Consider the following 14,536-nt stretch of genomic DNA (forward strand, 5'->3'; position numbering starts at 1 on the left):
TGTATGGGCCATTTCTAACACCCTGCGCCTGGCACCAGTAACTGCTCGATTACCTCCACTCTGAGCTTGATGAACCGATATAGTAACTCCCCACTTACAGCGAAATGCGAATATCGGGTGTCAGCCCCCGGATCCTGAGCAACACCATTAAGGACAGTAACATTATCAAAAGCCCGTTTTAGAGTCAAGTTTCTGAGCTGGGCTGTTCCAAAGTATCCCCGGACACCTCCAGCTCAGGGATGTTGACCTCCGGGGACGCTGCCTCACCTTCATCCCCAACAAGCACACAGAAAGTAAACCCGTCGGCTGCGGCCTGTGATGTGGTTTCTTCCGGAGCGACCTGGTTGTTGTCAGGACAACCTGGCTTCCTCCCGTTCTCCCACAAGTCCCAAAACAATGCAAAGTCCCATCCTATTGTCATAGGGTGCAACAGATCCTTGACTACGCCTACCTCATGGGCCTCAGCGCCACAGTTTGTGTCTATGACCACTCGGGCCACAGAGTAGTCCTTACCATCCCCATGGATACAATGGATGTCGACTTTTCCCAGAATCAGCCGATGAAGAACTACGGCCCTTCACTAGGGTTAACAAACTCTCCGAGCCTAACAGAGCAGTCACTTGCACTCCATTCAACGATATGTCTGCGGTCCCTGGCCTAGTTGAGGAACAGCACTGCAGGCAGGATATGCAAAGTATGAACAGCGCCGTCCTGTGCGGCAGTTCATTGGCTCGTTGGTCATGGGGCAACAGTCGGCTATGTGACCTGCGGTATGACATCTCCAACATACATTACTAGGCGGGACCTTTGACAGCAACTCAGACCCCTCCTGGGCTCTAGGACACCCCTCAGATGTGTCTCTAGTTCCCCTCTGGAGTGTCCGTCCCCTTTTGGGAACCCCAGTATGGAGATGCTATGACTGGCTTCCCCAAGGCATTCTCTACCGCCTGGTACCTTTCCACCAACCCCACCAGGTCACCAGCATTACGGGGATCAACCTGGGCAACTCAGGATTGCACCAACCTCAGAAGGGAGAATATGAACCTGTCCATGATGACCCTCTCCACCATCTGTGCTGGGGATGAAGATTCAGGTTGCAACCATTTTTGGACCAGGTGTAGGTCGAACATTAGGGACCGGTGAAGTTTGTCACTGCAATAGGCCCAGGGGTACAACCGTTGTGCCCTGACAGTCAGAGTCACTCCCAATCGTGCCAAGATTTCCTTTTTTAATTTGGCGTACTCCTCTGAGTCCGGCAAGGCCAAGTCATAATAGGCCTTCTGCGGCTCGCCTGTCAAATGTGGTGTCAAAACCTCCGCCCACTGCTCCGGAGACAATTTCTCCCGTTCTGCCACCCTCTCAAAGACCGTCAGGAATGCCTCAACATCATCACCCAAGGTTATCTTTTGCAATGCTCTTCTTACCGTCTTCCTTACGCGAGAGTCATCACCTGAAGTTGGGGGTGAGGCGGTTGCCCTGCCACAGATCACCTCAGCTAGGAGCTCAATCTGCTTGTGCTGAAGTTGCAACATCTGCTGCTGCTGCTGTTGCCACTGCTGCTGCTGTTGATGCTGTTATAATTTGCAACATGAACTAAGGAAAGATAGGGGAAGGCTGTCCCTACAGTAAGACTAAGCAGAATCCCTACGATGTAGCGGGCTGCCTGTTCCTAGTGAACAGACCCGCCTTAGTCCTTCGCTAGTCTGAACGAAGACCTATAGCATAAGGTTGGGGTCCCTAAAAACTAAGGACTGGGACAAAAATGGGACACCTCCTAAACAGAGAAGTAGTTTCAGAACACAAAAAGACAAGCTGACAAAAAGGTAGTAGAGGTCCCAGAAGGACCAAGTGAACTGACAGAGAAAGGCACAGAAGCACTTGGCAAGAGAAACAGTCAAACACTGAAGTCCAGCACAGCCAAAAGGGCGAAGCTGGAATATAAAGGCAGATGGTCACGTGACCGCAAAACACAAGATGGAAAAAACTAACAGGAGGGTTCTAACAGTACCCCCTCTTTTATGAGGATCCTCCAGGCCCAGGCCTATCCGGAAACCTCTTGTGGAAAGCTTTAACAAGCGTAGGAGCAGAGACATCATCCGTCCTTACCCAGGAGTTGTCTTCGGGACCGAAACCCTTCCAGGAGACGAGATACTGTAATCTCCCTCTATGCCATTTAGAATTCAAGATAGGAGAAATTTCATATTCGCAGTCTTCCACCACAGGAGGAACTGTGACAGTGGAGTCCCTATCAGATACATCAGCCTTTTTCAACAAGGAAACATGAAATACAGGATTAATCTTCCAGGAAATAGGGACATCCACCCTAACAGCAGACGGGTTAACAACCTAAAGCACTTTAAATGGACACACAAACTTAGGAACCAGTTTTTTAGAGGGAATCCTCAACCACAGGTTCTTCGAGGACAACCAAACCATGTCACCCACAGTAAACAAAACCTCCTTAACAAACGCCTTAGTGAGAGTCTTGGCGCAGGGCAACTTAATGAATGGAACCAAATGACGCATTTTACTAAAACGGTCCACGACCACCCAGATGACAGTAAAACCCTTGGACACAGGAAGATCAGTAATAAAATCCATTGTGAGATACGTCCAAGGCGCACTAGGAACCTCCAGAGGGCGAAGCAACCGCGCAGCAGGAGTAAGGAAAGCCTTTGACCTAGCACACACAGTACATTGACGCACCCACTTGATGACTTCCTTCTGCCATCCAGGCCACGAAAAACTGCGACTGATAAGTCTCTTAGTCTCCGAAATTCCTGGTTGACCTGCCAACCGAGACTCATGACACTCCACAAACAAATCTCTCCTAAAGGATCTAGGCCCGAACAACCTCCCATGGGGAGTGTTAGATTGAGCATCATCTTGAGCTTTCAGTATTCCATTCTCCAACACTGAGTCCAATGCCGTCACCACAACTCCTTTCTGTAAAATGCTCTCCTCCTCCTTGGCACCGACCGTTGGAGAGAAGCTGCGAGATAAAGCATCGGCTTTAACATTCTTAGTACCAGGGATATAGGTAACAGAAAAATGAAACCGAGAAAAAAAAAGTGCCCAACTAGCTTGAAGGGCATTCAAGCGCTTGGCAGCATCCAGATTGATCAAATTCTTATGATCTGTGAAAACCTGAATAGGAAATCTAGCGCCTTCCAAAAAATGACGCCAGTGTTCAAACGCAAGTTTAATAGCCAGCAACTCCCGATTTCCAACATCATAATTCAGTTCGGTTTCCGAAATTTTTTTAGAAAAGAAGGCACAATTATGTACTCCACCCTTGTTCTCCTGAGACAAAACTGCTCCGACCCCCACCAATGAAGCATCGACCTCGACCAAAAAAGGTTTGGTCTCATCAGGCTGTATAAGGATAGGGGCAGAACTGAACCTCTCTTTCAGATACTAAAACGCTTCAATGGCTTCAGTGGTCCACTGGGTCGTATTCGCACCTTTCCTGGCGAGATCGGTTAGAGGCTTAACAATTACAGAAAAATTCTTAATGAATTTCCTGTAAAAATTTCAAAACCCAAAAATCTCTGTATGTATTTCAAACCAATAGGCCTAGGCCATTCCTGCACAGCCTGAACCTTCACGGGGTCCATCTCAAAGCCCACGCTGGAGACCATGTAGCCTAAAAAACTAATTTTCTGCACAGCGAACTCACATTTCTCCAGCTTAGCAAAGAGTGAATTATCACTCAATAACTGCAAAACTTCATGTACACTGCCAATGGGACTCGAGATCTGGTGAATAAATCAAAATGTCACCCAAATACAAAACCACATTCTTACCAATCAAAGGTCTCGGGATGTCATTAATAAGGTTCTGAAAAAATGCAGGTGCTAAGACCAAAAGGCATCACCAGATTCTCAAAATGACCTACCGGAGTGTTAAAAGCAGTTTTCCATTCATCACCCTCCTTCACTCGTAACAAATTGTATGCCCCCCAGAGATCAATTTTAGAGAACCACTTGGCCCCCACTAACTGGTTAAACAAGTCAGGAATTAACGGCAATGGGTAGGAATTGCGTACAGCAATCTTATTAATTTCACGAAAATCCAGACATGGACGTAAACCCCCGTCCTTTTTTTAACAAAGAAAAATCCAACTGCCACAGGCGACTTAGAAGGTCTAATGTGACCAGCAGCCAGGCTAGTCTGTATGTATTCCTCCAAGGCCCTTCTTTCAGGGATAGTCAGATTAAACAAGCGACTCTTGGGAAGAGTAGCTCCCGGAACAAACTCAATGGCGCAATCATAATCCCTATGAAGAGGTAAAACTTGCTACTCCTCCTCCGAAGAAAAACTCCAAAAATCTTGAATAGGTACAGGTAATTCCCCCTTTTTCAACCGCCGCAATGCGACCATTACAACATTTATCATAGCACTTCGGACTCCAAGACTTAATCACATTAGTAGACCAGTCCAGTAAAGGATTGAGCAGTTTTAACCAAGGCAATCCTAGAACAACCGGAGAGAGTAAATTATCTAAAACAATCAAGTCCAAAATTTCCTGGTGAACTCCATTGATAGTGAGGGGAAATGCAGCAACCTTGTGAGTAATACATTTCAAGGGAGTGATATTAATTGCAATCACAGAAATAGGTGATGACAAAGGTTTGGATTTCAATTTAAGGTTTTCCAAAAACCCTTTATCAATCACATTAAGTGTTGAACCACAATCCACAAATACATGAAATTCAATCAAATCTCCCTGCAAAGTAGTACTCCCAGAAAGAAATACTCCTGCAGAGCGTAAACATGCTATATGGGCGTAATTGACCTTTTTTTTCTTCTTTACTTAAACGAAGCTCACAATACTTAATCAAATGGTCAGCTTTATCACAATAAAGACACAATCCCTCGGCGAACCTCCAGTCTCTTTTCTGAGAGCGGAGTGACATCGCCCCAACCTCCATCGGTTCTCCGCCGTCTGAGCAGATTTTCTGGGAACTAGGAACTGACATTACAGGAGTCTTTACCTCATTCAGCCTGAATCTCAGCCTCCTGTCCACACGAACAGCTAATTGCATGGCATCCTGCAAAGTCTCAGGTTCAGGGAATGCAATTAGCAGATCCTTAACCCTTTCACTCAGAGCAGCAAGAAATAAACATTTCAGCGCAGGATCATTCCATTTAACTTCTGAGACCCATCTCCTGAAGTGTGTGCAATAATTTTCAACATCACTTGACCCCTGATTCAAACGTCTGAGTTCCGCCTCAGCAGATGAGATTCAATCAGGATCGTCACATAATAGCCCCATAGCAGAAATAAAATCTTCAACAGACCTTAAACATTGATCATTAGGTTGGAGAGAAAAGGCCCACCCATGTGGTTCATTGCGCAAAAGTGACATAATAAAACCAATGCGCTGTGATTCATTCCCAGAGGACCTTGGCCTCAAACGAAAATATAACAAACAAGCATTTTTAAAGAAAAAAAAATCTTGCTGTTAACCATAAAAAACATCAGGCAGTTCGACAAAATGCTCTCCAGAACAGCTACTCACGTGTTGCTGAAGCTCGGCCACCTCCAGAGACAATCCATGCAGGCGTTGAGCCAAATCCTGGATGGAAACCATACTGATCCCCGAATTTCTTTCCTTTTAGTTTTTTGGGCTAGACTTACTGTTATGATTTGCAACATGAACTAAGAAAAGATAGGGGAAGGCTGTCCCTACAGTAAGACTAAGCTGAATCCCTATGATGTAGCGGGCTGCCTGTTCCTAGCGAACAGACCCGCCTTAGTCCTTGGCTAGTCTGAACGAAGACCTATAGCATAAGGGAGGGGTCCCTAAAAGAACGAAGGACTGGGACAAAAATGGGACACCTCCTAAACAGAGAAGTAGTTTCAGAACACAAAAAGACAAACTGACAAAAAGGTACTAGAGGTCCCAGAACTGACAGAGAAAGGCACAGAATCACCTGGCTAGAGAAACAGTCAAACACTGAAGTCCAGCACAACCAAAAGGGCGGAGCTGGAATGTAAAGGCAGATGGTCACGTGACTCCAAAACACAAGATGGAAAAAACAAACAGGAGGGTTCTAACAGATGCTGCTGGAGGTTAGCCTGCACAAGTTGCTTTATCAGCTCCTCCATGCTGCCAGAAGTCCCTTGCTGGCTGGCAGCCTTCACACAGGACATATATGGTTTTCTGTAGCAGTCACACTGCCTCTTGGGATTCATGCACATGCTTCTAGCACCAATTGTAGGGTTTGGTACTCACACGGCTGCGGTTGAGATAGATGATGATCTCTTGATTAAGCACCCATACAAGCTCAAATGGGAAAATTAATTGGGAAGAACTCTGGGTGATGTAGAGTGGAGACTTGTTTGGTCAAGAGCAGCTATTACAGCATCTTGTATCAGTAGCAAAGAAAGTCAGTACAAAATTTTGCATTTCTGGTATGTAGGGTTTGGTATTCACTCAGCTACGGTTGAGGTAGGCACAGAAGCCTCTTCAGTGAAATCCAGGTGGATTTATTAAAACAGCATAAACCCCTCAGGAAGCAAAACAAAACAAACACAGCCTTTTCCGGCACAAAGTGGAAACACAAAGTAAAATGTCCATACAGCGTTGCAGCCTCACCCGCTCAGGTTAGAGTCCAGTCCTTAGGTCCTAACACAGATCAGCACTCTGGAGATCCACACATCTCCAGACCAACACAGCAACTGAGACACTCGATCTCTATTGTATACACACGCCCTGGGGTGGGGATATGTGAGAAGCCAATCCCCCCCAACTGTTTTGACTGCTCGTAAAAAACGGCCCTGATACGCCCTATTAACCCTCTCAGCACTGTGTGTGCTGGAGAATGCTTTCCCGGTTTTACATCACCGAAGCCATCAACCTGGATCATACACATCTCCCCTCAAGGACCTAACAGGCGGCCATCTTACAGGTATTATACTCCAGAACATCTACATAAACTGGACTCATCCATTTCTCCATCATGTTGGAGATGTGCCAAGGGGATCTAGCTTCTATTTATTTTGGGATTCTTCCATTATAACTCCCTTTTGAGACTAGTGTTCAATCTGTAATTAAACAAATTTTTGGTCTGACCCTACCATTAGAATCTCAGATACTCTTACTTAAAATTATTTCCACAGGTTAAATCCAAATAGACTAACAGACTCATCTTGCATATATTGACAGAGGCGAGATGCTCAATAGCATCCCATTGGAAGCAAATCTTCCCCCCATCTCTACTAGATCAATACACTAGAATAAAAGACATTAGAAACTATGAACATCGTAACTATACTTGGGATACTTTCTGGATACCCCTGAATATTTGAAAATCATCTTTTCTGACTTAATCAATCCTCCCCTCAGGTTTACATTCCAATTCCTACATTTGTCCATTCCTCCCAGTCTATTGTAAGTCTTGTATGTCTTCCCCTCTTTTCATATTGTTCTAAATCAGAATTTCTAAATAATGTCTATATACCTATCTTTTTATTTTCTTAAATTTTATATTCTGTAAAGCATGAAAATTCTTCAATAAAAATTTACAATTTAAAAAAAAAATAGTGGGGTCAAAATCTCGCGTAGATTAAATCTATGAGTGTAATTTGCAAAATGTGTCACTTTTTGGGCATTACTACTATTTTGACATTAACGGGTTGTTTCAACAATTTTTTTTTTACCATTGGCTGTGTGAAAATGAAAAATTACATTTGTTACAATAATAAGTCAAATGAGGCTATGTGCACACTGTGAATTTTTGATGCGTTTTTTCAAAGCGGAAATGCACCTAAAACGTTAGGTAAACTGTGTGCTAGCTAATGCTATGACAATCCTGAAGTGCAGTGCACACAATCAGGAATTTTCCTGTCAGGATTGTTCTCGTCTATAAATCTGCAGCATGTCAATTTTTTGTGCGTTTCTGCAGTGTTTTTCACCCATAGAATTGAGTCAGTCAAATCTGCAGCAAAAACGCAGGCATAAATATATTTGCGGTTTTGCTGCGGATGTTTGCTGCGTATTTGACTGACTCAATTCAAGTCAATGAGTCAAAAACACAGCAAAAATGCACAAAGAATGGTATCGGGGGAATACCACTCACCCCATCATCCGACAGCAGATCCCCCTGATAACAGCGGGAGCAGGCGCGGCTAAAGGGAGAAGTAGCCTCCTCAGCCGGCGTCTGTGCAATGTGTTAAAAAAAAAAGTAAAAACCTATAATAAAATAAAAATATCTTTTATTCTCACCTGTACTCAGTCCTCCCGATGTCCCTTAGCGACCCAATCACCCGGCAGCTAGCGGTACACTGACAGGAGCGCGATCGCTCCCGGCAGTGTACACCGCTGTGCTCCTGGGACTGAGTTCACCGGAGTTCATCAGTTGAAAATCAGCTGACGAGCTCCGGGTCCTCACTTACACCATCGGTGCTGCGTGGGAATTTTCCCACACAACACTGATGCAGTAAATGAGAGCACAGGAGCTGATCAGCTGATCTTCAGCTGATGAACTCTGGTGAAATTAACCCCAGCAGTGCAGTGATGTACATTGACAGAAGTGATTACATACATACTGACCAAGATTTGTGGGCTGGAGTATGAGCAGTGCTACATCTGAATGTTCCCCTTAAATAGGGGGCCAGTGCCATCCATTCCGCCTCCTTCCGGTGCTCCATGTGCCCTCCCATCTCCTTGCGTTCGCAACCGAGGATAATTTTACTGGCCGGCGAAGCTAAAGGGCGCCGCCATTTTGGATTCGGGGCCCCGCCCCCGACATCACTAGGCACATCTCTCCCAGCGTGTCCCACGCAGTAAGCGTCATAAACGTAAGCGCTGGATTGCAGTCGTTTGGAGAGCATGGCAGGGGGGAGGGCGACGTGGCGGTTTCAGGGGAGCCAGAGCTTTCCTTACCACCCGCTGGGACACAGCATCACTCTGAAGCTGTGGGTGGCGCTTTCAGGCTCTGAAGGCCGATGCCCGGAGTTCTTCTGCACACCGGGACAGGCCTGGGTGAGTGAATCCTCTTCCTTCTTTTCTTCTCTGCAGTATTCCAGACTAGGTTCCCATCAAGAACAGGAAACCAACTGAAGCGGGGGAGAGGTGCTGTCATGGGTGAAGGGTAAAACTTAATTTTTAGTTTTCGGAAACCAACATTATAAAATTCTATAAATCACATGTCGATACAAAATGCCCACCACAGCCCTAGATTAATTCTTTGAAGAATATAATTTCGAAACTGGGGTCACTTTAGGTTTTTTTCTGCTGTAATGATATCTTGCAGATTCTGCAAGTGGCACCCACAAACAATTTCAGACAAATTTGCGTTCCTAAAAAACATTTGCTTTACAAACCCTGCTGTCTGTCCAAACAGTAGTTTTGATCAACTTCAGAAGAAGTGGGGTCCGCATTTTTTTTTATTATCCCTTTTAAAATCGAAAAATATGTAGCTAAAGCATAATTTTAGTGGGAAAATAACATGTGCTTTTTAATTCTGTGTTCAAATGTTACTAAACTACCTGTGGGAGGTTCAGGCTTTTTTGGCACCTCAGGGGCTCTTCAAATACTAGATGGTGACCACTGTCCATTCTAGCTAAAATTGCGCACCAATAGTTGAATAGCATCCCTTCCCTTCTGAGTCCTGCCATGAGCCCAAAAAGTAGTATCCAACAACAAAAGTGGAAAATTGTAGAAAAAAAATCTGGGACAAAAGTAATTTCATGGGGGGAAAAAAAGAACATTTTCAGCTGTATTATAAACATTTGTGAAGCAGCTGTGAAATCAAAATGGTCACTACACCCCTAGATAAATTCCTTGAGAAGTCTAGTTTTCAAAATATCACTTGTAGGGGATTCCTGCTGTTTCGGCACATTGGGGGCACTGTGGATGCAACATGGCATCAGCAATATATTCCAGCAATCTATAAGAGTCAAATGTCACTTTCCCTATGGAGCCCTGCCGTGCACCCCAGGGCTATGGAGTCGGAGTCGTTGGAGCCCATTTTGGTGGAGCTGGAGTCAGTATAAAATGGACCAACTCCGACTCCTAAAATATCTAATAAATTGGGTACAGTAGTTCAATGCAGTTTGTGGAGAATATTTTTTCATAAGAATTTGAGAAAGTTATGAAATGTCCTATTAATGTCTGTTCTATTCCTGATTTAAGGGTCTAGACATTTAGCTGAGATGAATCTGTGCTACAGTAAATTTATCACTTAAACATGAGCCATGTAAGATGGAGTCGGTGTCATGGAAATTGAGGAGTCGGAGGTTTGGCTTATCGATTCCACAGCCCTGGTGCACCCAAACAGTAGTTTCGACTACATATGGTGAATCAGCCTGCTCAGGAAAAATTGGTTTACAAAGAGTGGGATCCATTTTTTTTCTGCTACATTTGTGAAAAGACTTTGCAAATATTTTTCCCAGCAATATGCGCTCCTTAAGGATAATGATGGAACTAGATACTCAAATTCGAAGATAATTTTTATTTAAAACTTGATGCATGATGTTATACCTGAGGAAGGCTCAAAGAAGTCGTAACCAGTTGTATTTTAGTTTGAAATAAAAATGATCTTCAAATCAGAATATCGAGTTCCATCATCATCCTTCAGGAGCATATTGCTGGGAAAAATATTTGCAAAGTGGTATCGCCCATGAAAGCACTGTCCAGTGCTCTCATTAGTTCTCAGATTTCTGCAGCCAACTGAATGGAAAGAGGAGTGGAGTAATCCACTGATTGGATTTACATGCGGTATCTCAAGACACCAAATAGGTGAGTGGATTTATTGTGAGTATATATCCTTGGAATCCAACGTTTACACTTAGAAGCCTGTGCTTCCTATTTTCTCTCCCTATAAACCCCTCTTGTTTCACATTTGTGAAAAGGTAAACTTCGTGGCAGAAAATTTAGTTATTAATTTTAACGTCCCAATATTATAAACATTCTTAAAACACTTGTGGGTTCAAAAAGGGTCACTACACCCCTAGAGAAGTTCCATGAGGAGTAAAGTTTTCAAAATGAAAACAAGGTAAGAAAAGGAAAGAAGCACTCACCATTCCCTTTCTTGAAAAAAATTATAACGTCCTTTATTCCATCAGTCTTTTGGATATCTCTTTGGTAGGCAGAGGGATAAAAGGAGTTCTCACAGACTATGGCAGTTTCGCGCCCTTCTACGGGTTGCTACCTGGACCCATAGAAGCGCCATTTGAGAACGAAACGGCCATAGTCTGTGAGCACTCCTCTTATCCCTCTGCCTGCCACATAGATGTCCAAAAGACTGATGAAATAAAGGACATTTTAATTTTTTTCAAAGAAGGAAAGGTGAGTGCGTCTTTCGTACCTGGTTTTCGTTTTCATGCTTGTTGAGCAACAGGACCACTACGATCCTGTTTGTTGAAAGAGGCTCATAGTGGGGAAATATACAATACGTGTTTGTTTGACTGATTGGTGCCGCAGTCCTTGTATGAACTAGTTCTCAAAATGAGGTAACTTGTGGGGGTTTCTGACGTTTTGCTACCTTATGAGCGCCAAATAGCACCTTCCCTTCCATGCTAAGTGCTTAAACAGTATATTACAATCACATATGGCATATTGACATATGACATATTGACGAGTTCAGTCAATTTTAGTAAATGCGTAACAAATTTTGGGGTGCATTTTCAATTATTACAGCTCTAAAACTGAAAACTTTTAGGCTAATCAACATTTTAGTTGAAACAATGTAATTTTCCATTTCTTCATTCCACTTACATTTATTCCTGTGAAGCACCTGAAGGGTTAACAAACAAATGTGGTTTTGAATACTTTGAATGGTGCATTTTTTAAAATGATTTTATTTTTTGGGGATTTTAAAACACAGACACCTTAAAGTCTCTTCAAAACATAAAAAGTCTATAAAAAAATTAACTTATGTAAATTTTGTTGAAAAAATGAAAATTCTTCTAAACTTCTAAACCTTTTAATACGCTAACAAAAAGGGAATTTAAAAAATAATGCTGACATAAATTAGGCATATGGGAAATGTTATTTATTTTTGTGTGGAATGACTTTTGTAAAGGCATAAAAAGTTAAAGTTTGAAAACTGCTATGTTTTCTACATTTTTACCATGGTTACAATATTTTCATAAATGAATGCAAATCTTATCGACCTAATTCCAAAGTTCTTATCATATAGAGAGATATATGTCAGATTTGAAAATTAAGCTCTGCCAGGAAGGTCAAAATTGGCTTCAGTGATGAGGGGTTAAAAAAGCATACCTTTGTATCAGCTGCCTAAACAGATTGTGTGTGCGCTCTTGGAAGGCTTGCTTGTTTTTTGCAATTGGGTCTTCACCGTCACATGTAAGTTTTTGCGCCAACTCCTCCAATTTCTTCAGCTGCTGACGAATTTGTTGCAGGCTTTTAGCAATGGAGGTGAACCTGAAAGACCACATAATACAATATTAAAAGGGTGTATAATTATCCAATCAAAGAAATAGGAACCTCAGTTGAAGAAAGTTTAACAATGTTCATTCTTATTTTGCTACAAGGCAAATAGGACAATACCTATTCTACATCATATGCCAGTTTGGCTGAAATTAAAGCTGTAAGTCAAAGACCAGGATAACTACAGCATGGTTTTTGCTCCTAGTCACTAGTAAGCTGTTGCTCTAGGAAGAATAGGAAGAATAGAAACAAAAATGCTTCCACACCTAGACAAGCAGGGAAACCTGGATAAAGGAAACAAAATATGGCACAGCAAGAGAGTGGTCATTTGAAACAACATAAAATTATAAAAATTCCTTCAAAAATGGTAAAAAAAAATTTAATTGGGCAGAGACAAAAGAAAGTTTGTAATACATCTATTTTTTCTGGTGTGATTCTAAAAAAAATCATATACAAATATCTGCAAGAAGAAAATCAATTTCACTATTTATTTATCATGGACAGTTGCATGTCATGAAATAACCAGAGTAGATGGCATCACAGTCAATGCTAAAGTGAACATAGAATTTTGGAAAATTTTCTCAGTACACGGATAGAAAAAAAAATTTGGTGATGAATAATTGACATTTTTTGACTGATTATCCATCTCTTAATAAATCAAGATGAAATGAAAAGGTCTATCAACAATTCGAGTTACTGAAATGTAATTTTGAAAACAATAGAGGATTATGGCTAAATATTTAAAAATATAGATTACTTACCAGCTCTGGAGCTGATCAAGGCAAGCATTTGGAGGCCCTCCAATGCAGGCTATTTGTTGTCTATGTTTCCATTCAACCAGTTCTTCATTAATAAGGGAACTCTGGGTATGACCTGTGATATTGAGCAGTTCTCCAATTTTATGAACAATTTCCTAGTTAAATTGAGAAGAAAAATATATTTGTTTAAGTGCAAAAGTAATCAATTCATCTTGATCGTACCATAAGAATTTTTTAATCTATGAGCTGTCACTTCATATGGGTTCCAAAATTACTTCTTCCTTTGTTTTTTTTCAGCTCATTTGTCCCTGAATTATTTGAAATATATCAAGTTGATTGTTCGCTCATGACAAGGAGTTACGATTTACTGTAATCACCATTATTATATTACATCTATAATATAATCGTACAAGAGTCCCTCTGTCTGAAGCCTCTATAGATGTCACGCTGTCTCTGTATACTGGAGGTAGGGGGCCTAAGCTGACCCTAAGCTGGGGCCCTGACTAATCCCTCAACCTGGAGGTACTGTTAAAGGTACAGAGGTCCAGGCCGCCAACGTAACCCCTACCTCCTGAGGATCCCTGCACCTAAGTAATCTAGTCCTGAGAAGGACCCCGATCACAACAAAAGGGGACAAGTAATAATATGCCCACACACAGTACTTAGACGAACGAGACAGTACAAGGGAAAAACCAAAACCACCTTGCATACAAAAACTACACAACTACAACAGAGGGAACACCAACGGGAAAGGAGATAAATGATAAAGCGAGGAAGGGAAAAAACACTCCAAATACACTTATCTCTGAAACTCCAAAAACCACGATCCGCTCTGTTAGTCTGCATGAAATGCTTTCACCGACACTTCCCTAACAGACCAGCAGGCATTTGAAGGAGTCTCACTACAGCAGCATTGATTGCAGCTGGGCGAGGCTGGACCTCGTCTAGCACAGAGAGAGAAAATTAACTCCCTCACTGCCGAAAAACACAAAGCACCAAAAAGTCAGCTGCGAGAAGTCAGGCTGTGTAATCGTGACGATCTTCGTGGCGACACACCCGTGACAGTATCCCCCCTTCTACGAGGGGCCTCCGGACCCTCAGGGCCAGGTTTATCAGGGTGAGTCGTGTGGAAGGCCCGAACTAATCGGTCTGCGTTAATATCCGACGCAGGAACCCACATCCTCTCCTCAGGACCATACCCTTTCCAATGAACCAGGTACTGAAGGGACCGGCGATTAAAGCGTGAATCGATGACCCTCGATACCTGGAACTCCAAGTTACCCTTGACCACCACTGGAGGGGGAGGTAAAGGTGACGGTACCACCGGCGCCACATACCTCTTAAGCAACGATCTGTGGAACACGTTGTGAATTT

The 14,536-nt window shown here is 42.9% G+C and overlaps 1 protein-coding gene across 2 annotated transcripts in view; it reads right to left on the minus strand.

Annotated features, from left to right (window-relative positions):
* The window catches only part of STAT1 (signal transducer and activator of transcription 1), a 1,113,083-nt gene that overhangs the window by 872,999 nt on the left and 225,548 nt on the right, over nucleotides 1-14,536 (minus strand). For both annotated transcript variants that reach the window (XM_073647949.1, XM_073647950.1), the window contains exons 8-9: nucleotides 13,166-13,317; nucleotides 12,237-12,398 (exon numbers count right to left, since the gene is read on the minus strand). In XM_073647949.1, coding sequence (XP_073504050.1) covers nucleotides 12,237-12,398; nucleotides 13,166-13,317 — 314 coding nt within the window. The remainder of the gene's footprint in view (nucleotides 1-12,236; nucleotides 12,399-13,165; nucleotides 13,318-14,536) is intronic.

Source organism: Phyllobates terribilis, unplaced genomic scaffold, assembly GCF_046119375.1.
Source record: "Phyllobates terribilis strain yellow unplaced genomic scaffold, ASM4611937v1 Scaffold_9__5_contigs__length_417890890, whole genome shotgun sequence".
Classification (NCBI taxonomy): domain Eukaryota; kingdom Metazoa; phylum Chordata; class Amphibia; order Anura; family Dendrobatidae; genus Phyllobates; species Phyllobates terribilis.